Source organism: Pteropus medius, unplaced genomic scaffold (assembly GCF_902729225.1).
Source record: "Pteropus medius unplaced genomic scaffold, Ma_sr-lr_union100, whole genome shotgun sequence".
Taxonomy (NCBI): Eukaryota; Metazoa; Chordata; class Mammalia; order Chiroptera; family Pteropodidae; genus Pteropus; species Pteropus medius.
This window is the reverse complement of record NW_024355526.1, coordinates 1,032,238-1,058,300: the sequence shown is the minus strand read 5'-3', so window position 1 is coordinate 1,058,300 and position 26,063 is coordinate 1,032,238. Positions and strand designations below refer to the sequence as shown.

At 63.5% G+C, this 26,063-nt stretch overlaps 1 protein-coding gene across 2 annotated transcripts; it reads right to left on the bottom strand.

Annotated features, from left to right (window-relative positions):
- Positions 1-3,008: 3,008 nt before the first annotated feature.
- Positions 3,009-23,537, bottom strand: TRAF2 (TNF receptor associated factor 2). 2 transcript variants are annotated; one of them, XM_039858879.1, is made up of 11 exons: positions 23,450-23,537; positions 16,729-16,947; positions 16,149-16,227; positions 15,634-15,732; positions 11,208-11,369; positions 10,109-10,180; positions 8,217-8,291; positions 6,314-6,598; positions 5,715-5,892; positions 4,331-4,479; positions 3,009-3,770 (listed from the first exon to the last, which is right to left on the bottom strand). In XM_039858879.1, exons 2-11 carry the CDS (start codon positions 16,914-16,916, stop codon positions 3,552-3,554), a joined length of 1,506 nt encoding a protein of 501 aa, XP_039714813.1. In that variant the 5' UTR covers positions 16,917-16,947; positions 23,450-23,537; the 3' UTR covers positions 3,009-3,551. The 2 variants fall into 2 exon arrangements, with proteins under 2 accessions (XP_039714813.1, XP_039714814.1); XM_039858880.1 differs by lacking the exons at positions 10,109-10,180; positions 11,208-11,369.
- Positions 23,538-26,063: the final 2,526 nt, after the last annotated feature.

The following is a 26,063-nucleotide window of genomic DNA, read 5'->3' as shown; positions in this document are numbered from 1 at the left end:
AGGGACGCCGCTTTCCCAGGGGTTCTCTGCACACATGGGGGGGCTGGGGGAGCAGGGAAAGGGCCTGCTGGGTGGCAACAAGGCGGCGAGGTTCCCACATCCCGACGGCCGAGCAAACACCGCTGCTGGTCGCACTGCTGAGTCAGCACGTGTGGCCCTGAGGCCAGCTGCTATAGACACGTCGCGGAGTCAGCATCGCGACAGAGACACAGAAATACTAGGAAATGCCAGATCTTCGCAGGCAGGAAAGGGGACATGGGAGCAAAAACAGAACCTCCGAAAACAAACGACAAAATTGGAACGTTTCACCTAAGCACGTCAGTAACTACATCATCGTCCAAACGAAACTTCGACAAAACAAAAACAGAAAACGATGCCCTCGATAAGAATTGCACTTTAAAAGTAAAAGGAAAGAAAAACTCCCACAGAAACGCCGATCAGAAGGAACGGGGCCGGCTGTGTTAGCGCCACAGTAAAGCGCGCTCAGACAGGAGCAGCGGCCCTGCCGGCGGCTGAGCCTCAGAACATTCGACAGGGCCCAGGGGGGCCGACGGGCCAGCTGCAGCCGGCCACGGACGCTCTCCGAGTCTGGTGATGGAACCGGTGGTCAGGAGTGACCACCGCCCCCGCCCCGCTTCCTGGGGCTGCTGCGACCGAGGGCCACGGGCTGGCAGTTTGAAACGACGGCAGAGTCCTCTCGGTTCCGGAGGCTGGAAGTCCGCTGCCAGGCTGCTGGCCGGACCGTGCCCCCAGCGCCCGGTGCTTGGCTGGCAGCCTCGGCGGTCCCTGTCACGGAGACGTGTCACTCCAACATCCTGTCTTCCTGCGCAGGAAGCGTCACGCTCATAGAAGCCCAGCACAGAAGACCACACTGCGCGCCAGGCACACCCATGAAAACGGCCAGCGCGATGCGTCATGGCTGCCGGGGGAGAGGGCTTGTCCTAAAGCGAGGGTCACGGGGCAGCTCTGCACACCTCGGTTCGCCCTCGGCTGTGAGCGAGCTTGCCGCCTCCTGGAGAGGTGACAGGTGCCTGGACAGGCCCCGTGGGGTCCTGCAGTTCTGGGCGCGGACTTCTGCACCCCGAGGCTGCCCTTGGCTGCACTGTGGGGAGGAGGTCCTCAGTCAAGTCCTCTGGCAGGTCCTGCAGACGGGGCCCTGCAGGCGGGCGAGGCGAGGGGCACCATCTGGGCCTGGGGTACGGCTGCCTCAGCCCGAGCCCGGCCCCGCCAGCGCAGTGAGCGGGCAGCCCCTGCCCTCCGGCCTGGTCGCCACGCCGGCCCGGCGCCCAGCTCCTAGACAGGCTCAGACGCCCCCGCTGCCGCCCGCCTCCCTGCTGTGGCCGCGTCCGAATTTCCCACCCCTCTTGCTTCACTGCTGCTTCATTTCAAGGGAAAGGAGACTCACTGATCTTGGCGTCTGACCTGACTTGACTCAACTGCACACACACACACAGACGTGCACAGGCGCCGTGCACGCACACCACGCACACGTTCCACGCACGCACGCCGTGCACGAACACCACGCACACATTCCACGCACGCGCGCCGTGCACGCACACCACGCACACATTCCACGCACGCGCGCCGTGCACGCACACCACGCACACGTTCCACGCACGCGCGCACGGAGTACCGACAAATTCCGAATGTGGAAACTCACTGTTAGAAACGGAACGTGAGCTGCTAGGGGAAAGCACGAGGGTGCCCCCTCCCCCCAGGGAAGGCCGGGGTTTCTCGAGTAAGCAGCCAACAGCATCGATCGTTAAGGGAAAGGTGACCCAACTGACCGTATTGCCCGCCCCTGCCAAACACAGGCCAAGGCACGGCCGACGACCAGCATCTGCAAATGTCAGGGGCTCTGCCAACCAATGGACAACAGGACCGGCAACCCAGCAGACAGATGGAGAAGGCAGGCCGGCCGCCTGCTCGCACCCAAGTCCCCAACGGGGCGGCTGGCACCCCAGGACTTCTCCCGCCCTCCCGCTCAGGAGGGCAGCATGGGAAGTCACTGCCACCAGGGGCGGGGTGCCATCTGCAAGGGGACTCGGCATGGTGGGTGCCAGCAGTGGTTGGCCCCACTGCATGGTACGTGCCGGGTTTAAAAGCCTAGGCGGGTGGAAAGCAGCTATCCACTGATGACTCAGTATGAGTCTTACAACATTTTAAAAACGCAGTAGTCTTGCTTGTGGACCAAGAAACATACAAAAAGAAAATTTACAACATGGCGAAGGAACCAAGTTGTGAGGACGGAACCTAGCAGAGCTCGGGAGGTGACGAGGGAAAGGAGAGAACACAGGGACCTCGACTTCTCTGCCGCGTCTCTGATCAGAAGCGCTACGCACAGCGGAAGCACGCACGCCACGCGCGGATCCCGGGAGGACGCGTGTTCGTTTCCCTCTCCGTGCTTCCTGTCCTTTCTCAAACTGGACGAGTCAGTGGCAGTGTCAAGGGCAGGGAGACGCGTCGTGGGTTCTCTCTGAAGACCCTGAGACTCACCGATCCTGAGACAAACTGGCCACTAGTACAGCCAGGTGACAGCACCCGGCCAGGATTCCCGAGTCAAGCCTGCCCCGTCCTCACGCACAGGACTGAGGCCCCGACCTGGGCCCACTGCGGTCAGAGCCAGGACCACCGGCCATGAAGGGACGAGCTGGTGCCCAGACAAGTCCCGATTCCAAGGAGCAGCACTGCTCGTCAGACCCCCAAATGCAAACGAGGCCTCTGGCTACTCTTCCAGGGCCGGGGGTCCCTGCATGGGGGGACAGGGGCCCCAGAATAGGAGGAAAACGCGCTGTGCTGCTGTCAAGGCAGCCCCTGGAGAGGCCTGAGGAAGGGGCCAGCCAGCCGAGCACAGTGCAGAAGAGGAAACAGCAGGCTTCGCCGGGCCCGCAGGCAGGAGCTTGGCGTGCTAGGGAACCCACGTAACGACTCGGGGAGCTGGGGTCGCGGGGGTGGGCTGGGCACCTGCAGGGGGCCGCCACCACCAAGGCCGGACACCACGCGCCACAGACGTTTAATGATTTAATACTGACCTCTCCGAGGTCTGAAGGGCAGCGGACACACGCCTCACGGGGAGGCCGAATGTGCGCCCTGCTCGAGCTGCAGGGGCGGCTCACGTGGTGCTCCCGGGACAAGAACCGCCTCCCCGCTGCTGGCCTGGCCAGGCTGGCGCAGCAGGTCCCCTCAGAGCCAGCCAGGCCCAACAGCGCCCATTCTCTCCAGGGACTGAGGGTGGGCCCAGGGGCTCCGTGCTGTGTTGGATGGGGCGGCCCTCCCCTGGCGGCCCCACTGCCCCTCTGCTCGCCAGGCCAGCCACCCCGCTGCACGCCAGGAGCTCCGGGCACGGCACGGAACGGCTTGCTGAGAGGCACCGTGCGCCCACGGCCAGGCCTGCGGCTGAGAACCGTCTTCATGGAGGCGGCCCTTCCCAATGCGACGTGGACTTGGCACGTGCCGGTCGAAGCGAGGCTCAGGCCCAGCATGGTGGCTCCTCGCTGAGCCGCTGGCCAGGCTGCCCCTGGCCCCTGACCCCCGAGTCCAGTAGGAGGTGGCTAGAGTCCCGTCAGGTCCACGATGGCCTTAATGAAGATGGCATCGTCGCGCACGTACGAATTCTTAGCCTCCATCTTGGAGACGGGGCAGAAGAGGGGGCAGCCACTGGCAATGTTCATGTCAGTGACCGGCCTCTGGAACGAGGACGAGGTCACGTCGGGTCTGAAGGCATCGATCACATGCTCCCGGTTATTCTGGTCAAGCAGCATTAAGGTCACCTGGGAAGGGAGTGCCCAGGAGTGGGCAACACTGAGCCCCAGCCCCGCCTGCCCCCGTGAGCCTACCGCCCCCCACTGCGTGGCAGCCCCTCTGGATGACCACGCCCACTCCAGCATTTTCTGTCATGGAGCCCTGGGACCTGAGCACGCCTGGTGCTGTGGAGCTGCGTCCACCTGACAGACCCTTCGTGGAGCACCTGTGGCCCCGCCCCAAGGACCAGATGTCTCCAGAGAAGCCATGTGTGCATGGGGCACTGGCCACCTGCACCGTGGGGGCCGCAGGGCTGCCCCGCATCGTGAAAAGAGAGAACGTTTCTATGCTGACTAGTCCCTGCGTCTTCAACCCCTCAACCCAAAGTGGACTCTGGTTTTCAAAGGGCCCGCGACACCTCAGGTCACCACCCGTCAGCTGTGCTCCTGCCTTTGAAACACTCTCCAAAGCACCATTTTTCACTGCCAGGCACGAGCGGCTATGAAGGTGGTGACCAGCGCTGTCACAGGCACTGAGAAGCCAGCCCACAGGGCTCCCTGGGACCGGACCGCAGGTGGGGCTCGCATACCTTTTGGTTGAATGGCCACCGCAGGAGGGCGTCGTTGGGGCCCTTCATCACCACGAAAAAGAGGGACAGGTGTGTCCCGCGCCCGGTGCCATCGCCGTCCAGGTAGATGCGCAGGCACATCTTGTAGCCGTACCTGCTGGTGTAGAAGGCTGCGGGGGAGGCGTCGGTGAACCCGGGCCCATGGGGGCTCCGCCTGCTCAGCCACCTCCCCCCACTAAGATGGCACTCGGCCAGGGCCGCAGAGAGCTGCTAACGAAAACAAGTCTTCTTTCTAAGAAACTAGTGTACCCCAAACTGGCCACACGTGAACTGGCAGTGACTCTGAGGGTGGCTGGCCCAACGCGTGGGAACCATGGGCTCTGCCTGCCATGAGGGGCCGACAGCGGGTGGCGGCCAGGGCGCACGCCATGCCTGACGCCCAGCGGGGGTGCAGGAAGAGCAACGGGGACATGGCACCTGCTGCTTTCTAAGCGACAAGGCGCCGCACCGAGCATAGGTGACCGATGGCAGTGCTGCTGCTGGCTCTCACGCCTCCAGAAACCGCCTCCCTCAGCTCCCTGCCCAGGTCATGCCCAAGGGCGCCAGGCCACTCAGGCCAAGCAGCCAATGCCAGAGCAGACCCACGACCCCGGAAGCGCCTCACGGGGCCACCCCGCCTGCGCTCGGACTTGTCCGCGGACCACCAGCCGAGTTCGCAGGCTGCGACCTGCTCCCACACTTCCTGTCGGTGCAGGGGAGCCTGCGCGTCCGTCTAGGGCGTGCCACAGAGGCGGCAGCGGGTCTGGGACGGCAAGGCCTGCCTGTGGCCGCCACACTCAGGGCACCACCATCCCTTTCTGCTCCATAAATTCACCCCAGAAGAGCCTACGCCTGCTCGGGCCCGGACCATGGACCCGATTCCACCAGCAGGCTCCCTGAAGTTCACGTTAAAATTAAAGTCAAGCGCGGCACGTCACCAGTGCCAGCGTCAACCTGTGGGGAAGGCCCAGGCTGGGACAAGCCCGGCAGGAGCACGGGCACCATGCGCCTCCCTCTGCAGAGTGTCCTCCAGAAGGGACGGTGAGAGCCCCATAAGGAGCCCCACAAGCTGGTGGTGAAAAGGGGTGTGAGAAACAGCAAGCAGCCCCGCCTGAGCTGGTGTGGGGAGTCCGCCTGGTGCAGCTGCCCCTCCCAGCGGCCCCCCAGCAAAGGCAGTGAAGGAGAGCGCTGAGATGGGGCATGGTGACCGCAGGGGACGAGGAACCGGTGCCTGAAAGGATTTGCTGTCCCTCACCCTCTCGGGGAGGTGCAGCCACTCTTGGCGTCCGCTGGGCACAGACTCTAGCCGGCGGAGGACGTGGGCACCAGCATGGCAGCAGCTTGGGGGCGTGTCGCAGACCGGTACCTGGGGAGAAGATGGCGGGCGTGCGGCCTGCCACGGCCTCCTGGCGCTTCCTGGCAAAGCCGGGGATCTTCCAGATGAGCACCCCGTCGAAGGTGGCCGCCTCCATGTCGCGGACCTTCTGCTCCAGGTCGGCCAGCGCCAGGTCCTTCAGGCCGATGCTCCTCTCCAGCTGCTGCACCTGGGGTGCGGGGCCCGTGAGGACGCGCCCTGCAGTGGCCGGGTGGAGGCTCCTCACCGACTCCGGGGTCCACTTCCCTACCAGCAGTGTGGTGCTCCTGAAACCACCCCGTGCCCACCGGCCCCGCGGGCGCAGCCTGTCTAGGTCGGCTCTGTCCCCATGGGGCCCCGCCCAGCCTGAGGGCTTGGTGCCAGGATGTGTGTAGCACCCACGTAGAGGGCGAGGCGCATGCTGCACGGCTGCCTCTGCCCCGAGCCGGGACCATCAGCGAACGGGGCTCAGAGCAGGGCTCTGCGCAGAGGCGGAGGCAGAAAGCGGATGCATGCTGGAGACCAGGGCGCGGCCCCCAGACCCGAAGCTCCGAGACCTGTGACCCCTGAAACCTGCCCAGACGAGGCGCTGCCCTGTCCCGAGCACGGACCTTGTTACTCAGGGCCTCGATCCTGTCTTGGTCCAGCCGGTGCTGCCGGCCACAGGCCTCGGCAGTCATGGCGACCCTCTCCACCTCCCGGTTCAGGACGCAGACGATGTTCTCGAAGGTGGCCGTCTTCCTCTCCAGGGCCTCGCACCGCCGCACGAGCTCCGCAGCCTGGCACAGCTGCGGCCCCGAGCCCAGCGCGCCGGCCTCCAGGAGCACGGCCAGCAGCATGGCCAGGTGCTCCCGCAGCCGCTGCGCCTCGTGCTCTGGCTGCTTCTCGCTCTCCACCTGCAGGATGAGACACGGAGGCTCACCCACTGCCACCTGCGCCCCACCGTCACGGGGCCCCCAAGGCCACGTGGGATCGGGGGACCAAGTGCCCGGAGAGCAAGGCAATGCCACGTCAGTGACTCTCCAGCTCGTCTGCCAGCCGGCGTTTTGTCACTGTCTGAAGACAAGCATGTTTCCAAACTACACACCTTCCCACTGGCCCGCTGGCTGCATTTAAAGTGACAAAGAAGAGGTGCCTGCGGTGGGGGCCAAGCCAAGTGTTTCAAACTGTCTTAACACGCAGATCTGACTTTGCGGGCACATTCCTTCCCAACCTCCACAGCAAATGCAAAAACGTCTGACGCTCTCAAAAGACCAAAAGCAAAAGCGATGAAGCTGCATGGAGCTCCCCCCGCGACCGGAGTGTGGCCGGACGACCCCCAGGTGTTCCAGAGGGCGCTGCGGGGACTGCCGTGCCATCCGAGGGGAAAAGCAGACTGTCACTGTGCGTGGGCCGAGGACCCGTGTTAGATCAGTGAGGTCAGGACAACACAAGGCCTCAGCTGGAACTGGACCCGTGACATGTCCCGACTCTGACCACTGAGGGGCCTGGCAGTGCATCCCGGGCCCACACACTGGCCTCTGGCAGCTGCATCAAGGCGCTGGGCTCCGCGCGGGAGGCGGACCAGCACAGTGTCGCACAGAAAGCAGGCCAGACGCACACTGAGGGAACCGAGGAGGAGCTGTCCCTGTGCATGGCACCCGGGACTGCTGCCGCCAGAAGTGCTGCTGGGTGTCACTGAGGAGCAGCGTAGGGGTGTGCCCCCGGTCCTCATGGCCCCCCGTCCTCGTGGCCCCCGGTCCTCGTGGCCCCCCGTCCTCGTGGCCCCCCGTCCTCGTGGCCCCCGGCCCTCGTGGCCCCCCGTCCTCGTGGCCCCCGGTCCTCAAGGCCCCCCGGCAAGGGAAGCTGTAAAGTCCTGCCCCTCAGGGGTGCACAGCATCGGGGAAAGGAGGGTGAAAGGCCACGAGGACAGAGAGCCCGGGCCTGACGGAGCCACACAGAACCTGGCCGGTGTGCGGTACGTGGACAAGGGGCGGGTCAAGGTCCTGGGGTGAGAAGGTCAGTGCACTTGAGGATGGCCAAGCCAGTGACTACAGCAGAGACAAGGTTACAGGTGACCAGGTTCAAGGGCACCCAGGAAGGGCCATGCAGGCCACAGAGGCAAGTCGAGGAGGCAGAGGCAGGCGGGGTCCAGGACAGTTTGCAGGCAGAGTGGATCTTCTGGGGGGCTGGACGTGGTACAGGAGACAAGAGGAGAGTCCAGAATGACCACAGGAAATGTGGCCGGAATGGCTGAGCGAAGCAGCTGGCCGATCTGTGTGGCCTGGGCGAGGTGGGAGGGGCGGCAGGGAGGGTCGTAGCCCACGGCTGGGGTGGGAGGTGCAAAGCACTCAGTGGTTTCAGCAGGACCAGGGGGCGGAGCCTGGGCCCCTGAAGGCTGAGGCAGTGGGGGAGGGGCAGGCAGGCCAACGGGCGGGGACGGCCAAGTGGCCCGCATGAAGACCCAGCTCGGCAGGGGGCAGGGGCCCGCCCGAGGCGGGACTCCCGGCGGCCCCACCGCAGACGCGGACTCACCATTTCGGGGCAGCCGACGCCGTGGAACCGGCAGGGCACCCGACACTCACCGCAGGTCCTGGCGTGGCCCTGGAACTAGAAGAAGTGGCGTCACGGAGGCCGCTCTCTCCGCCCGGCTGGGGCCCACACGGGCCCTCTGCCCTCTTCTCTCTCATTGGACCAAACCCCAGCAACCCATCCCACAGCCGCAGCTGCACACGGGCACGCACACCCGGGCTGGCACGCACGTGCCCACAGGGTCAACGGCCGAGGTGGGGCAGGCTGGGGGCCCGATGTGGGGGCCGACATGTCGGAACGCCTGTGGAGACCCCGTCTCCACTGCACAGCACACGGGCCGCGTGCAGTCAGAGGCCCCATGGGGTGCCCTGGAGCCAGAAGCCTGGGCTGCAGTCGAGCCGCGAATGAGGAGGGGCTGCTGGGACCAGGGCCCGGACACCCACATGGCCCAGAGCGGTGCTGGCACAGGAAAACGCCAGGACCCACGGAGCCCAGAGAGAGGCGGCTGCACAGTCACACGGCACCTGGACGCAGCGCCTCCAGGAGGGAAGTGGCCAGGGCATGACCTAAAGGGGCCTCTGCTGCCGTCCACCGGGGGCCTGGAAGGTGAGACCAGTCCCCCAAACGCCACAGGGTGACACGAGGAGGGTACACCCAGCTCTGAATTAAGGTCAGAAACTGAACGGTGCCCCCACCACAGAAACGAGTCGAACACCACTAAACAAAGCCAAGGACAGACGACTGCAACCTAATCCCTAAGGCGTAATTCCAAACCCAGCGGGAGCACGGCTGGAAGCCCCGAGAAACACAGGCGCCGCAGACTCTCTCCAACGTGAGAGAGATGCAGACAGACGTCAAGCAGAGCAGCGCTCAGCCATGCTCGGGGCCTGAAAAAGCAGCTCAGAACTACCCGAGACGTTCCCCACCGCCAGAGGGCGAGACCCCGAGGGTCGGACGTCACACTCCGCTGGCAGGTGCGGGCCCGGGAACCCTCTGCAGATGGGGTGGCTTCTGAACCACCGGGGCAGAGCGGGTCTGTGCTGTGGCAGAGCACGTGCATTCCTCCCTGGCTTCTCAGAAGGCTCCCTTCTCCTAGGGCTCCCTTTGCAGCCATGTGACCATTTTACAAAAGTACAAGACAACTTTCTTCTCAAGAACAATCTGAAAAACTCAGGAGCCGAGAGAAACTAATAAGCTTGAGGCAACACAGACCCGGCAGCTTGTCGACTCAGAAACGACTTTGCAAGGCGAAGCCACGGCAGCCTGCGCGTCCTCCAACGGCAGGAGGAGCGGGAAAGAAAACTAATCGCCACGCACTGCGAGTGTGGTCGGCGGTGACCCTGGTGCCGTGTCACGAGGCTATCGCAGGCTGTGGGGTACCCCGTGACCCAGTGCGCTGATGTCTCCTAGGCAAGAAGCTGTAGCGTGGGAGTAAAAGCCTGAACTGGAACGGTCAAGTGGGAGCCCGCAGAGCTGGGGCTCCTGCCGCCTACCCTCGAACCTGCAGAAGTGGGGGGCAGGCGACCTATGCCCTTGAACCTAAAGAACAGTCCAGTCTGGGTCTCACTGCGCACGCTCTACCTCTGCCCAGGCTTGACTGTTCCCGTCACCAAAAGCTAAATAAAAAAGTGACCCATAGGTGGCCTCCAACACTCTCCCCATGACACACCCATTGACCCACACCTCAACCCTCTGTAACCTGAACCCCCCATTATTGTGCATTGACCCGACACTTTCGCCTCACTGACATCCCACTGACCCCCGCCTGCGACCCCGCACAGGCCGTTGCTCCTCCCCTGGGCCTCGAGTCATAGCCAACCATGTGCGCACAGGCCCCGCATGCCAAGGCTGCCGCCCGGCCCGGCAGGACTCAGAGGCACCAGGACACAACTCACGTCCTCGCGGGGGATCCTGCTGCCGCAGTCGTCACACGTCACGGGGAACCTGGGGCAGACTTCGTGGTGCGCCTTAAAGAGAAGCGGTCAGGAGCGTCGTGTGCGGCACTGGGGTGTGCCAGGCCCATGGACTGGGCCTGGCGTCACTGTCCCCGGCATCCTGGGGCCCGTGGTTCCCCCAGACCTCCACCCCAGAAAGGTGGGGAACACTGGCACCCCACAAACACCCAGGGGACTCTCAGAGATCTCAGCATCTCATCTGGGGGCCTCCAGGGCAGGAGGAGGGCACCCCTGCTGGAGGCCCTGAGACGGGCCGGAGAGATGGAAGATGCCGCTCTGACCCAGGCACGAGGCTGGCGTGACTCTGTGCCTGGCCTGTGAGCAGCTGGAACATCTCTGAGACCCTGATGAGACGCCACAGGGCCCCACTGTAGTCTGGCCCCAAACAGCCCTCTAAACCTAACAGTCTACAGGAAGAGGGGACAGAGGAACACGTTAAAGACACCCTGGGGACGCGATGGGCCAAGGCGGAATGGCCAGCCTCTTCGATGAATGGCCAAGAAAAAGAAACACCCACAGAGAACCGTTTAATCGACGAACGCCTGCAGGTGCATCAGTGAAATGCAGGCAGGACCATCTGGGTCCTGCTGCCAATAAACTAATGTGACGGATGCTTCAGACACAGAGGGCACGAGTGCCCGTGAACACGTCACTGTCCAGACACGGCAGGAACAGACAGCTCTGTGCAAACAGAGGCGCCCGCCCGCCCTTCAGAAACGCATTTGGAAGAATTTTGAGATTTGTTTAGAAACAGTCCGGGGAAGCCGGAAGCAGCCTGGCCTGCGGTGACACTGACACAATCGAGTGAGAGTGATGTGACCTCAGTAGCCCTTTCGTGTGTGTGAACTTTTCTCAAATAAAACAGCTTCTCGAAATGACTTGGGCTTTCACTTCACACCTAGTTCGCACCGAGAACCTCCCACCACGGGGCTGCGCAAGAAGGGCCGAGGCACTGGGGACGGGCGGCAGGACACCACGCTCAGCTGCCACGGTGACGGCCACCGCCATGCTGGCACCGACGCGCCCGCAGCCGCCTCACCTCCACGCTGGCCCGGCAGCAGGGCGCCCCGCAGTGCTGGCAGCTGAGGCTCCTCTCCGGGCACTCGCGCTCCGCGTGGCGGTCCCTCTCGCTGAGGCGGACCAGGCCTTTACACGCCGGACACTCGGTCAGCATGAACGGGCAGTGTCCTTCATGGTAGCTCTGGCAGCAGAGAGAACAGTGTCAACAGAGCACATGGCAGGACACTGTGGGCGGCCACACTGTGCCATCTTTGCAGATGGCCACGTGGCTGAGGCTCTGGTGTTGGTGCTGGACCGCTGGGACCCCACGTCAACCCTACAGTGCCGGCAAGGGTCAGAGATCAGGACCAACTTCAGCTGGCGGTAGCCTACTCACACCCCCAAGATGTCCCTCCCTGCACCTGACCCACGGGGACACTGAGAGGATTGCTCCAAATGACGTTTGGGGACCACAGGCACCCTGGCCAGTGATAGGGGCTGCGGAGGGTGGGACAAGGGACAGGGTGCAGAAAGGCAGGAGCAAAGGGAGAGCATCCAGAGAGGGAGCAACGGAGCCGGCTGGGTGCCAGTCAGGACAGGCAGAGGAATGACAGCAGATACGCTATGAGAACAGGCCACAGGGGCCAGAGAGGCAGAGAAGACACTGACAGAGCCCAGCCACTCACGCCCACACCCTCGCTGAGAGCCGGCGAGCTCCACCCTCCCAGAGCTGATGGCTAGTGCCAGAAATGTGGCCGGGAGGCCCCGAGGTGCAGCCTAAGGAGGCGGGGTCCCAGCCTAGGGCCCTCAGGGTGACAGTGTCCCGGAATAGGCCAGCAAGGCCAGGCCTGGGAGGATCCCAGGAAAAGCCAAGGCGCTGCCTGGAAGGAGGCAGTGGGAGGACAGGCTCAGGTCCAGGGTTCAAGAGTCCGGCCTGGATCCAGCCCAGCCTCAGGCTGCCGCTTTGCCATGAGCGAGCCGAGGCAGAGACATCCACGGCTCTGAGCAGTGGGGCACTGGGACGGGACCTGGGACCGCGGGCCTCAAGGAGGGCTCAGAGGAGAGGCGGGGAGGTGAGAAAGGGTGGGGCCTGGCCTGTGCCCGAAGCCAAGTGGATCTGCCCCAGAACCAGACTCCTGCGAGGCCAGGTCAGCCCCAGTCCCCGCCCAGCCCTGCGGAGCCCTGGCTTAGCGGCCGCAGGCTGGACAGAAACCGTAGGCAACTCCAGTTTGCTGTGAGGGGAACAGAGAAGGTGTGGGAGACAGAGGACCAGGAGCTGCAAATATGCTTCTTTCTTTTTAATTATGGTAAAATACACATGAAATTGACCATCCCCACCGGGGTGAGCGCAGAGCTCGGTGGCATCCGGCACAGTCACACTGTGTGTGGCCACCACCACCATCACCTCCAGGACTTCCTCATCTTCCCAAATGGGAACTCTGTCCCCATTAAACTCTCACAACCAGACCCTCCCCTGGCCCTGGCCCCACCGCCTACTTCCTGTCTCTGTGGATCTGTCTCCCTTGGGGACCACCGTGAGTGGGGTCCCACGGGATTTGTCCTTCTGTGACTGGCTTCTTTCACTGAGCACGATGTTACGTTCCACACTGAACACACCGGGGCTGGTCTCACGTGCTGATCGGGACGATGCGGAGGAAGGGAGCCTGCCAGGGGAGGCCAGCTCTGCTGTGGGGACTGGGGCAGCTCAGGGCCTGCCTGGAGAGCAGGGTCCTGAGAGGTCAGGCAGGAGGAGACCCCAGACGAACTGGTCCATGGCCCCACAGCGTCACAGGTGCGTCCCCACACACGGGCCGCGTCTCCATCCCTGGCGACTGCGTGCCTGCTTGGGCCGAAGCTCGCCATTCGGGAGTGAGCAAAAGCAACAGGTGACCTCCACAGACGCAACACGAGTGGCACCCACTGGCAGCCGTGGTGTAGGGACTTCAGATAGAGTGACTGGCGGCACCCACGTCTCTCACAGGACCCCACAGCACATGCCTCCCAGGGCAGGCACCCCTGTCCCCGGGCCTCCCGCCTGAACACCCGCAGATCACACACTGAACTCGCAGCAAACCTCCCTGGCGACCCCGACGCTGCAGCAGCACAGAGTGGGATCTGGCTCCCCAGGGAGCAGCCTCGCACGGCCCACCTTCCCCAAGGTCACTGGCAGACCTGGGCCTGGATCACACAGAGCAGGAACTACCAATCCTCCCAGGCCAAAGGGCCCTCAGCAAAGATCTGGCACGTGGCACAGAAGCTGCCGCCCACGTTTCAGGGCCACTGTGGAGTGTGCTCTCAGCCAGGGGAAGTCCCCAGGCGATGTGGGCCTGCGCCAGCCCCACATGCCACCTTCACGAGCCACAACAGGCTCCATCGGGTGCCAACTGCTGGGAGACCTTCAGAGAGACATGCCCGCTTCAGAGAAATTGGTGTCCACTCAGCCAGGGCTGCAACTGAATGTTGTGGGGGGGGGGGCCTCCCACCGCCTGGCTGGGCCTCCCAGCTGTCTCCCCTCCAGCTGGTATCCTCTCGAGGCCCCGCCCCGGAGGTCCGACTGTCCCCCACACTCCCGGAGCAGCCGCAGGGTGGGGGTGTGCAGCTCAGCGCTCCATGGTGAGCACTCGGCAGGCGCTCCACAAACACCTCTGAACACAACTGGAGTTTTAAATCACAGTTCTCAGGAAATAACGTAATGGCAGAGGCAAAACGTGTCCAAAGGCCAAACGGGACTCCCCACCTTCCCACACTTTCAACAAATGGCCACGTCAGCGTCTCACGAGCCAGCCGGACTCTGAGCTGCCCCAGGGCGAAGGGGGAGCAGAGCCCCCTCGGGCAGAGGTGGCGGCACCTGTGTGCCCAGCTAGTGGTGCTCCCCACCAGCCACGGCCAGCGAGTGTCCCAGAGCAGCACCGCCCTCCCACATGACCAAGCCCAGCTCTCGGGGACTTTCCAGAGTTTGGGGCAGCCAGGGACTTTCCAGCTTGTATGCCTGCCGGCCAAGGTGAAGACCCAGGGCTGGCTGCAGTCCCTGCCCTTGGCTAGAGGCCCTCAAAACCGCCTCCTGCACCCCAGGCCTGGGGACAGCAGACACCTCAGAGAAAACAGAAGCGGGGGCTGGTCCACCTGTCCCCGGGGTTCTCAGTCCCCTCAAGAGGCAGTCCCCACATGGCCTGCCCTCCCCGGAGAGACCCTGACCTGAGGCTCGCTCTCTGGACAGCCAGGCCGCATGGCTGCGGGTCCAGCACAGCATCGCTGCCTGCGCAGGGGCAGTGTGCCGGCCTCCAGGGGGACAGGGCCCGGCCCATGGAAGGACATGGGGCACTCAGAGCGGCGGCACCTGCAGGCCCCTCAAGTGCAGACATCTGCCGCAGACACAGCCAAGCTGCCCACGGGCAGGACACGGCAGAGCCCCAAGTCGTCAAGTCAGTTCTGCGTGCAGGTGGCGGCATGCTGGCCAGGGCCCTCCCCTTGCCCCTGCCACTGAGGCGCGGCACTAGCCTGGGCAGCGCTGGGCGCGAGCGCGCCAGGGCGCCACACGCAGCCCCCGCCCCACCGGCTGAGGCTGCACTGGGCGGCACCACGGCCTCTCCTCGCTGAGCCCAACCTGTCGCTCTGCGCCACTGACCACAACCCCCTCCCCAGCCCCTGACCGCCACCACCCCACTTCCTGTCTGAGTCTGCCTCCTCTGGGCCCTCATAGGATGGGGTCCTATAAGCCCTGTCTTGCTGCGGCCGAGCACACTCCCTCAGATCCATCCTTGCTGCTGCCTGTCAGGACTGCCTTCCCACTTTAAGGCTCAATGACGTCCCATGCTGGATACGACACGTCTCACCTGTCCCTTCGTGTGCTGGTGGACTTGGCCACTGTCAACCTCCATGGCCAATAACCGTCTGCGACATCAGTTTCTAGAAGGCATCTGTTAAGGCCAGGTGATGACCAGACCACTGGACGAGCGCTGGCAGCCAGGTGCCCACCACACGGACCCCACTGTGCCAAGGCACGGACACGAGCCAGCCTTGCCTGGCAGAGACAGGCCGCGGAGGAGACACACACACCGGCCGCTGACGCTGCCCCTGGCCAGGTGCCTCTGTGGGACCACAGGACACGTGTGCACATGCCTTCTGCAACCTCTAACGTCCACACAATTCAAAATAAGAAAGTGCTTTCTCTGAAGACACGATAGAAAGACCCCACCAAGAAAGCGAGCTGGTGTCCTGTGTGTTTGGGGACGTGCTGCAGTGGCACTCTTGGGCTGGCGCACACTGCTGCCACGCCGTGGCCCCATCCGACAGACTGGGAAGCCGGAGTACTGAGAGGCAGCGCCCCTGCGGCCGCCTCCATGGCACGGCCCGACAGTGTAGCCCGAGAGTGTAGGTGGACGTGCAGTAAGCAGCGGCCGCACCCCCTCGCGCAGACAGGCGGGGCTGCGCCCTGGTGAGGCCGTGCCCTCGCGGGGAGGCCCTACCTCGTACTCTTTGAGGGTCCCCTTCCAGGTGCAGCCGTGGTTGGGGCAGACGGCCGGCAGGCTCTCCACCTCCCTGCGGGCAGCATTGTCTGGGAAAGCCTGGGGAGAGAGCACCCGCGGTGAGCCTGCGCCCCACCGCCCCTGCACGCCCGACTCCAGACAGTGGCTCTCAGGGCCTCTGGACCAGTCCAAACTCCAGACGTCGCCGCAGCAGCCAGGCTTTCTAGCTGCTAAAGTGGCGGTCCCCAACCTTTGTGGCACCAGGGACCGATGCTCCCGTGAGAATCCAGTGCCCAGTGATCTGAGGTGGCGCTGGGGAGCGGCTGCAGATACAAAGTTTCGCTCGCTCACCCACTGCTCACCTCCTGCTGTGTGGTCCGGTTCCTAATAGGCCACGACCGGCACCCATCAAGGCCCAGGGGACTGGGGAACCCCCAACCTGCCATCGGTGTTATCAGAGGAAACGCAGAAACATTTTCTGTTTGACGTTTTTAGTGTCAAGGCTCCCAACTCACCGAGCTGCTCTCTAAAATAGAAACGCCGTCCTCGTATATGCCCTCGTGCACGCAGGCAGCGCAGTTCTGGGGCCCGGAGCTGGCGGGGAGAGGGGAGGCCTGCGTGAACCCGGTGCCAAGCACACGCGACGTGCCTGCTCGACCCTTGCCACCTGTCCCCAAGTCAGCGACAAGTGCACGTCAACGACGTGACAGTCAGAGCATGTACAACGGGCAAAACGATCTGCTCCCGCGACCACGATCACCCCCACTGTGAACAAGGCGCTGGACCCTGGGACCCGGAACGTGGTGCTGGCTCGTCCCACCTCCCGCCGGCCCGCTCAGCACGGGTATGTCCTGGAGCAGCGCGCCCAGCGGTGTGCATGGCCCCGTTCGGTGTGCATGCGGACACAAACCACCTTGGACGGTGAATACTCCACTGCACCCCGCACCCCCAGAACGGCATGCCACGTTTCAGGTTACTGACTTCATGCTCTCCTCTGCCAGGGTTTCGGAGCCCATCGCCCGTGGATGCGCGCCTGCCCGGAGTCACCTCCCTGGCCAGCATGGCCCAAAAGCCAAGCCCGCCCGCCCGCCGTACCTCAGGATGCTGCTCAGACAGAAGGAGCAGTAGCGGTGGCCACACTGCGCCTGGAAGGGCCTGCGCAAGACGTTCTTACAGGCCGAGCACAGGTACTTGTCCTCCAGCTTGGTGCCCAGGACGGTCTTCGAGAAGCCGGGCTGCAGCACATCTAGGGAGCTGGGAGGGGTCACACTGGCCGCAGCCATGAGAGCCGCGCCCCCCGCGCACCACCAAGCCCTAAGGAAGAACACAGGGCGTCACGGCAGGTCCCGCGAGGCGCCCCGACTCCAGAGTGGTCCTCCGGGGACAGCGGCCTCTGCCTAGCCACGGGGAAGGGGTCTGGGCCGTCAGGCTGATCGCAGTCAAGAACCTGAGCAGCAGGGTTTGGGCGCTCTGGGGAGCCCTGGAGATGATCCTCGTCCAACTTCCTGTCACAAACATGGAAACCAAGGCTCGGCAGAGTGGTGACCTGCCCACCCACACGCCTGGCACCCGCACACCCACCCCACAGGCCCCGGACCAGCCGGCTGTTCTCAAGGTCATCAGTCCAGGCTTCCACCCTCAGCCCGCTTGCTGTGACCCATGGACAGAGTGTGTGCCTGCGTCTTAGCACAGAGGATGCCACCTTATTGCCAACACTAGTGACCAGCTGTCCTCGGTCGTCCTTGAGGGTCCTACAATGGTGATGGCTTTTACAGTAGGTCTTACAAATCAGCCTGCAGGGCCCAGGAGGTGGCCACACCATCCGGCAGTGTCTCCCACGCCGGCCTGGTGCCACCACTCTGCTCCCCATCCACCATCCCGTGTCCTCCCTTTAGAGCCACCCTGTGCCGTCCACTAGGCTTTGGCAAGGCTGCTGAGGCGAGGCCATCAGGGCCGGCGACTCGGGGGGGGTTCCCACAGCACTCAGAGACCTTGCGTGGGGCTCGCTATTCAACATCCACACTCTCAGAAAGCCACAGGAAGTGGCTTTCTGGCCCCTGAAGAAGTGCCCAAGAGCCCCTGAACACGAAGCGCTGTCCCCAGGCAAGCTTGAGACCCAGGGGCAGCAGCAGCCCCCCCTTTCCCGCACGCCCCTGGGCGCACATCCCACGGGTCCTCTGGCGGACGCATGCGACGTCCCTTTCCAGGAGACGGTCTGCACAGGGCAGCGAAGCTGTTCCCACGCTGTTGCACTGTCCTAAGTGGGCGCGAAACCACAGGAAATGGCGACAGAAGGTGTCGTCCAGGCAAAGCCATGGCCCCCAAGGCTTCCACGACCTACGTGGGCTCCTGCAACCACCCAGCAGAGGGGATGCTGCGCCCAGGGTCACTCCGCGCAAGGCCACGCCCATCTCTCTGCTGCTGGCAAGCCCGCGTGCGCTCTGCACACTGGGGCACGCTCAGGGCCTGGACGATCCATCCAACAGCTGGACGACCTCATCCTTGCAAGCCCTCGTGGCGCAGACGTGTAAGCGCCAGAAGGGGCCCCATTAACGAGACCTCTCGGCGGGAGCGCTAAGCCGGAAGCCCGGAGAGCCAGCGATGCACTAGGAGGACGGGCCAGGGCGCCCCCGCAGGGTCCCGCTGCGGCCTGCCCCGCCGCCCACACGCCTGGACAAGGGGCCCGCAAGAGCACGCCGGTCCGGGGCAGGACTCTGCGCTTTCCGTTCTGACTTCTGTCTGGCCTTGCTACCAAACTGAGTCCACGAACTATTCGTGGTTTAAAATTACCATCCTAAACTACGTCAGAGAAATTTTTAAATGTCACTAAAAAAATAAAATAAAACAAAACGTTTTTTAGGAAAAAACTTTCCTCTATACTTCTCACGTTAAATAACAGAGCGTGGGGCGTCCAGGGCTCTGAGGGCGGGCAGTGAAGGACAGAGGCCACTGCGCCGCGCACGTCTGGCTGAGTAGCTCCCTGCAGCGCCCAGCCGGCGTGCCACCCCCACGGCCGGCCCGGGTCATGGCCATCTAACCACCGTCTGTGGCAGAACGAGCCCACGCTATGAATCCGGTGACATCTACTCCTGTTAGACACAAAAACAACGTCCTTTCTGACTGATGCAAAGGAAAAGGCCCGACATTCGGCCGGGCGTCTGCCTCTGTCCGTCTGCTCCCGGCGACCTCGCAGTCACGCAGGAAAGCGGGAGTCCGCGCTCACCCAGCAGCAGGGCACCGGCCACGGGGCGGGATGGTGAGGCCCGCCGGCGGCCACGCCGCACGCCGGGGTTGCCCGCGCCCCGGTCCACCACCGCTTCACTCCAATCTCACGCGCACGCACTTTCCCTGCAAGGACTGAAACGGAAAGCAGCGCAAAAGCCCAAACGCGCTGCGCCTCGCAGAAGCCGCCAGTCTGAAAGCCATCGCGCGGCAGGTCTGCGGCCCCACTGTGCTTGTCCACCCCTGGGAGGAAAACCCCGTCTGAACCTTCCGGCGTCCGAAGTCACACGGGGCTCGGGGCTCCCCGCCCACCCTCTGCGGTCAGCTGCACAGACACGGCCGAGGACGGCTTCCGTCCTCAGGGGAGTAGCTGAGAGGGGTCGGGTGCCAGAGCACTCCAACCCAAAACCACCATGTCCGACTGGTCCTTCCAAGCTTCCGATTTATTCCCCAAACCCTGACTCTCTCAGGTAAGCTGGTGAAAAACAAACCACAAACTATCTCTCTGCACTGACTCCTGCGGGCGTGCGGACGAGCCACCCGACTCACTGGCTTCATCCCCTGAACGCCTCCGCACGTGCGTGCACGAACTTCCAGCGGCAGATTGGCGCCTTGTCAGAGGGCACTTCTGCCAGCAGACAGGAGTGTCTCTGGAATAATTCCAGTTCTGTGGCACCAAAGACAGGGAACACTATGCTGTGGTGACAGAAACTGGGACAGTAGCTACTTTGGGGGTGTGATATTGTGATTAAATACTTGGCCTTTTTTCTCAGTTCCTGGCACAGAGCTCCCAAAACCCCTGGGATTTCCTGAGTGACGGGGACAGGAGTGTCTCTTGTCATTCATAAGCTCTTTCGCCACCACCCTCACCCCTCTGCAGGCTGCGGTGCCTTAATCACCAGTAGTCAATGACTTGATCAATCACGCCTTCACGATGGAACTCCCGTGAAGAGGATGGGGTTCAGCGAGCTTCTGGGTTGGTGAGCACGCCATGGTGCAGGGAGGATGGAAGCTGGAGAGGGGAGGGCACCCGCGCCCCCTCCCCACCCCTTGCCTTGTGCATCTCTTCCACGCGCTGTCACTCGGGCGTATGTCCGAGTTCGGGAGCCGGTGTGCGACCTGCTACGTGAGCGTGGGTTAGTGGTGTCAGTAAATAATTCTCAGAAGTGTGTGCTGTATTGTTACGACCACCCAGTGCTGCCCAAAGTGACATCAAATCAGACGTCGGAGCACCAGCTGCCGGCAGGGACACCATGCCACCATTCAACAGGGAGCCCCACCCTATCACGTCCCCAAATGCCAGGGGCCGAATTTTGCAAATTCACAGCCCCACTAACAGGTACCCCTGTTTTCTACACTGCTAGGGTTCCATGACGCGTTTCACACGTGCCGCGTGACGAGCCCATTAGACATTCAAGAACTTCACCCACGAGTATGAGGTTCCCAGGGAAATACACGCTCAAAGTATAACTTTACACTTCTCACCTTCCCTCCAGCTCAGCGTGACGCCAAATAGTAGCCTGGTGCCCCCAGAACACTCGCCCACTGCTCACACCGAGCGTCACCAGCACGCGTGGTCAGGGAGGGCCCTTCCAACCCACACTGTGAGCCTGTGGTCACCCAAGCAATCGACCCATGCATCCAGCTTCTCATTAACAACTGGCGTCATCAACAGGAACAGGTTCATTAATTATGATGCAGCAATTCTGTCCCTTTAAGGCAGCGGTCTCTGACCTGTGTGGCACCAGGGACCAGTGTTCCTGTGAGAATCTAACACCTGACGATGAGGTGGAGCTGAGGCGGTGATGCTGGCGCTGGGGAGGTACAGATGAAACGTCCCTCACTCACCCACCGCTCCCCTCCTGCTGTGCGACCCGGCTCCTAACAGGCCACCTACCAGTACCAGTCCCTGGCCTGGGGGCTGGGGAGCCCTGCTTTAAGGTCTCAGCCTCATCTCACGTGACTCAGAAGACCACCCTGCTCCCCTCTGCCATGTCCCTAGCCTCTGAGTGCAGGTGTCCGGGGCCGGACGCACGCCCCCTGCAGGTGTTCCAGCCAAATTCTCAGACTCTGCTCTCCCAACCCTTCACCCTCAGCACCTGAGTAAACCCGCGGCCCCACCTTCCACAAACATCCGGAACCTGGCCACCATCTCGCTGTCCCAGCCTCTGCAGGCCCTTCTGGCAGCCGGAGGGGCCCTTAACAGGCACCTGGGACTCAGCTGCCTCCCTAAGACCCCCAAGGCTTCCCCAGCTCAACCTGCGGGTGCCCACCCCACCAGCCCAACGTCCTCTGCTGGTCAGCGAGCCCTTCCCCGACAGCCGCACTGAAACCGCACCGCACCAGGGAGGCCTCCCTCCCGTGACGGCACAGCTCACGACCTCACCTGCTCTCTGCTCCTTGGGACCGTGGGCCTGTTCCCTCTACAATATAAGTGCCAGGAGGCAGGGACGGGGGTGTTCAGGCCTACGCAGAGGATGCACGGGCACATTCCCTGCTCCCCAGGCTCCCAGACCTGGCAACTGACTCCGACACCCATGGATCCAGCCCTTCCCCACCGTGCCCCACCCTCTCCACAGCGGGGCACCTCACTCCTGGAACCCACGCCAGCCATTCCTTTCACCTGAGTCAGCCCGCTACTCCGCGCTCTCCTCCACCCCTGCTATGCACTCTCTTCCCTGAATCACAGGCGGCCCACGAGACCCTCTGCCCCAAATCCATCTCCGCCCCATCGGGCCCCACAGGGAACATGGTCTGGGCCCTGCTCCTGCTCACAGCTGGGCACACCTCAGCTCAGACTCTGGGACAGCTTCTGCTGAGCCTGCGTCTGCCCCACCCAGGCTCTGCCCCTCTGGGGAGGGTGGGCCACCAAGTGTCCACTGGGAGGGCCCAGCACAGGGCGGACAGGGGCCTTGAGCACAGGCCCGGACTCGACGACAGGCAAAAAGTGCGCCCTATTTTTGGCATAACTTGTGGGACCTGGGGGTAACCTTTTCTAATTTTCCTCCCTGCCCGTCCCTGTACACGATCGCAATGTCCCGTGTGGAAGCCGACCTGCCAGGCCACCCTCGGCCAGCACACCGACTGCTGGGGGCGGCTTGGCAGGCTGGCGTCTTGCACTGCCAGAGAGGGGGCCCAAACCCAACTCTCAAAACGCAAGGTGAAAAGGCCTTGTTCTTCCCGGAGAAAACGCTTCCTCCGGCAACCAGCGGTCACTGTACACCCTGGGCTCTCACCCCAAATGACAGCCATCGTGGAAACGATGTGCTCCATCAGGTCCCCAGAGGTGTGACATTCGGGCTCGTTTCATCGGTAAGCCGAGAAGCTCTAAGGCGGGGGATCCCAGCTGAAAGCCCCCGCTTCCCGCATCCCTGTGGCAGGCAGAAGGCATGCACGTGGCCGCCACTCTAGTCACTGTCACCCGAACGAAGGCTTCCAGGCTCCCGCCATGGACCACGCGTGGTGCTGAGGAGACAGGCGTTACCACTGATGCAGGCCACAGGCTAAGGCAACACAGCCTTGGGTGACACGGGTCTGGGACGCAGGAGGACACAGGAAGGACACGTGGGGGGCACAGCCTTGCGTGTCAGGAGGTGCCTGCAGGGTTGTCCCAGGCAAAGGGACCAGCGGGCCAGAGGCCCAGGTCAGAGAGCGTGCCTTTGGGAGCCTGAGAGCCAGCGAAGGGACCAAGGGGGGAGAGGGCGGGCCAGGGGCTGGAGGCAGCTGCTCCAGGGTGCAGACGCCTCCGCTGACATGACGGCCTCTGCGGCCAGCAAAAGGCTTCACAAAGGACCCTGAGGCTTTTTGCTCGTTTAAAGTTCAACTGCCAGTAAATTCTGCGGTGTGTCACTCATGCTGCAATAAAGCTGTTTAAAACAAACTTGAGCACCGACTTCGAGCTGGCTGGGACCTCCACTTAAGACTGAATCACTTTACCCCACAGTCCTCGCAGGTGACAGTGGCCGCTGCGCGCTGTGCCGCGGGCTGGGAGTGAGGCCCGGCCGCCCCCGCGCCCGCCGCGGCCCCGCGGAGCGTCCGCTCACGCGCGCAGCTGTCCCGGGCTCCCGCGGCCAGCGAGGACCCCACTGCCGGCTCCATCACCCCTCCGGCAGCTGCGTGCACTCCGGGTCCCGGCGCAGGAGGCCCGTGCGCCCGCGCCCCCGGCCCCCCAGCAGCGTGGACACGCACCGGCCCGCGCTCCCGGCCGCGCGTGGAAGGGGCGCCGAAGACGGCCGGGGGCAAGCGGAGGCTCCCTCGACTGGCCGAGAAACGGGGGGCCGAGAGCGAGGCGCCGAGGACGGCAGGGCGGGCGGAACAGGGGAGGGGGCGGCTGCGGAAGGCTGTGCCGCGACCGCGCGTGGCGGACCCGTGGCGGGGCGCCCGAGGGCGTTCGCGAACTTTCCTGCGCCGGCCCCGCTCCGACTTTCAGTTTCCGGTCCCCCCGCCCCGAGAAATCCCCTCAGGCCCACGGAGCGGCGGCGGCCCGGCCTCCCGACCCTGCCTTCCGGCGCCGCGCGCCCCCGCGCGGACCCCGACCCGTGACCCCGACCCCGACCGCGCGCCCCCCCCGAAGCCCGCGCGCGGCTCGACTCACCAACGGTCGCGGCGCGTCCGGAACTGCGCGCCCGCCGAGCCGCCGCCGCCGCCGCCGCGGGCCCGCCCCCACGCCCGCCTGACGGACAGGCGCCGGAGCCTACCGGGCGCGCGCAGGGAGCCGCAGCGGGCCCTGATTGGTCGGAGCCGCCGTGACGTGCGCGCTCTGAAGTCGCCTCCGGGGTTTCTCCCCGCCTGCGGTTCTCCGTGCGCCGCGAGCGGGGGACTCCCGCAGCAACGCCGTCGCTGGTCTTCAACTCCCGGGAACCTGGCCGGTGTCCACGAAGGGGGAGGCCCCAGCCGAGGGCCCCGCGGCGGCACCTTCCCTCCCTGGCGCCCGACTCAGCGCACGGCCCCGGCGTGGGTCGCATCAGAAAAAAGACCTTGCTCACTTAAAGGGTAGGAAGGCGCACGAGGTCTCCTTTGCGGGCAATGACATGTTCTAGAACTAGGTAGTGGTGATGGCTGCCAGCCATGACGAACGGACGAACGACACCGAATTGTATCGTTTCAGTGGTGAATTTTACCACCGAACAAAACCAAAAACGCACAACTTATGGCCTCCAGACACACGGAAACATCTAGAAATAAGGTAGTGGCCTTGGCCAGCAAAAAGGGGACAGTGCTGGGAAGGCCGACTGTCGACTCCACCCCTGCTGCTACGTGGGTGACCCGAGGCCAGTCTATTTATCTGCCAAAGGAGGTTCAAGACGAAACCGACAATGTGTCATGGAACAGGGGCTTTGCCGAATATCTGACAAGCAGCATTTTTAGCGTCCAGAGAGGGGACTGCTGTCCTCGTTTTGCAGAAAAGAAAACGGAGGCTAGAGGGAAGATTCCTTACCCCAGGTCGCACGCACAGCACATCTGGCACGTCCACTCCAGGGATCATCGGGAGCAATGGGAACCACCCGAGGACAGAACTAGCGGAAAAACAGCAGGCTTTGCGGTCACGTCATCCGAACTGCTTACCCCGCCTTGGACTCGCTTGCGCCACACCGCATCAGTCATTCCTTAGTGTGGAGCTGGGATTCCCGGATCCAAACTCGATACCCCCGGGAGACGCAGCAAGGCCTCCCACCTCTGACAGAAGTGCCATGAAGTCGGTGCTGGCTACAGGTGGCCGTGGACCCCCCAATTCAGCGAGGTTTCACCAAGCCCCTGGCCGAGCACGTGCTCAGATTTCCCAGTGGTGAACCCCAGCAGCAACCCTGCAGGAGATGGTTCTTGCAGCAAAGAGGAGGAGGTTCAGCTGCAGCAGTGTACCCCGCTTCCCTCAGGTAAAATCAGGTCGCCGCCTGCCTTCGATAGTGATTCCCCGGGAGTGTCAGACCTCACTCCTCCAGGGTTGGGGACAGGGCAGAAGTGCTGGCTGGGGGCCACCTCAGCCCCGCCCGTGTCCAGAGATTTGATTGCAAGGTCTCAATTCCTGGGAAGGCAGCCAGCCACCTGCAGACGTCACTGAGCTAGTCCCGAAAGTACTCGCCGGTGCTTCTGGCATGAAAACGCTTTCATTTATTTTAAATGTTGCTGCTTTTACAGGACTTTCACGCACTCGGTTTTTTTTTCCTCCTAATTTAATTCGGACGACAGGCCTGCGAGGTGCGCAGAGATGAGAGCGGACAGAGGGAGCCTCAGTGGCATGGCCCTGAGTAGGAAGTGGCCGACCCGCCCCCGGCTGCCAGCTCGGAAGGGGTGACACCTTCGCCCTGACAGGCCAGGAAGGGTGACTCACTCTGGTCCTCGGGCAGCTCAGGGGATTCCCACTCAAGTTCCTTCCTGTCAAAAAGAAAGCAAAACTTCGTCCTCAGAGGCAGCTACCATGGGGAGGGGCTGGAAGTCACCTGGGACAGCTCCAAGCAGACGTGGGAGGGAGCCGGGGCTATGTCCGGGGGCAGCAAAGGGCATGGAGGGTTCAGGCCTGGAGTCCTGTCCTGGGCTTCAGTGCCCCCCATAGAGAGGCACGGGCCTGGCCGCAGGTCAGGGCAATGCCATGTGGACGCCCGCTGCTCATGGCTCAGCAGGAGAGGACCTGTCGCCTGGGCCTGCAGACCACGGGGATGGGACCCTGCCAATGCCACCTGCCGTGGCCAGAGTTTCTTGAAGGCAAGCAGCTCGTCGCTCCCGAGCCAATGACAGCCTGTGCCGCCCCCTTTGTCTTCCTCTCTCCCCTTGGCATCCGTGCCCCAGAACACCTCTGAACACTGGGGGCACCTCTGCTCCCCACAGGCGTGGCCCTCATAAGGCTCTCAGCACAGGGCTCTGCTCACTTGGGCCTCTGGGAGGACAGACATCAGCTCACTCACAGGCCTGGAGGCAGGAAGGCCGACCTGAGCTCCCACTCGGGACCTGGACATAGGACGCCCCTCACCTGCCAGGTACTGTCCCCACAGCCTCCCGAGGCAGAGCCACCTCACCAAATACGACTCACCTCTCTTCCGAAGAGCTCACCCCTTCTCATTTTTCAGACATTTGAAGGTCAGCCTTGGGCTGCAGCTTCTGAACAAAGTGGGTTTCACTCTCGCTCCGCTGCCACCATCTGAGGGACACGTCCCAGAAAGATCGGTGCGGTCCCTCCCGCAGAGTAACCCCAAGGGAAGGAGAAAGACACTGCT

What these genes read in the sequence shown, in the direction of transcription:
- TRAF2 (XM_039858879.1), bottom strand. Translation starts at nt 16,916, where the DNA reads ATGGCTGCGGCCAGTGTGACCCCTCCCAGCTCCCTAGATGTGCTGCAG. An exon ending in GCAGGATCCCCCGCGAGGAC is followed by an intron (nt 8,292 to 10,108) that starts GTGAGTTGTGTC and finishes CACTTCTTCTAG; the next exon opens with TTCCAGGGCCACGCCAGGAC. An exon ending in GCCCGCCATCTTCTCCCCAG is followed by an intron (nt 4,480 to 5,714) that starts GTACCGGTCTGC and finishes CCTCCCCCGCAG; the next exon opens with CCTTCTACACCAGCAGGTAC.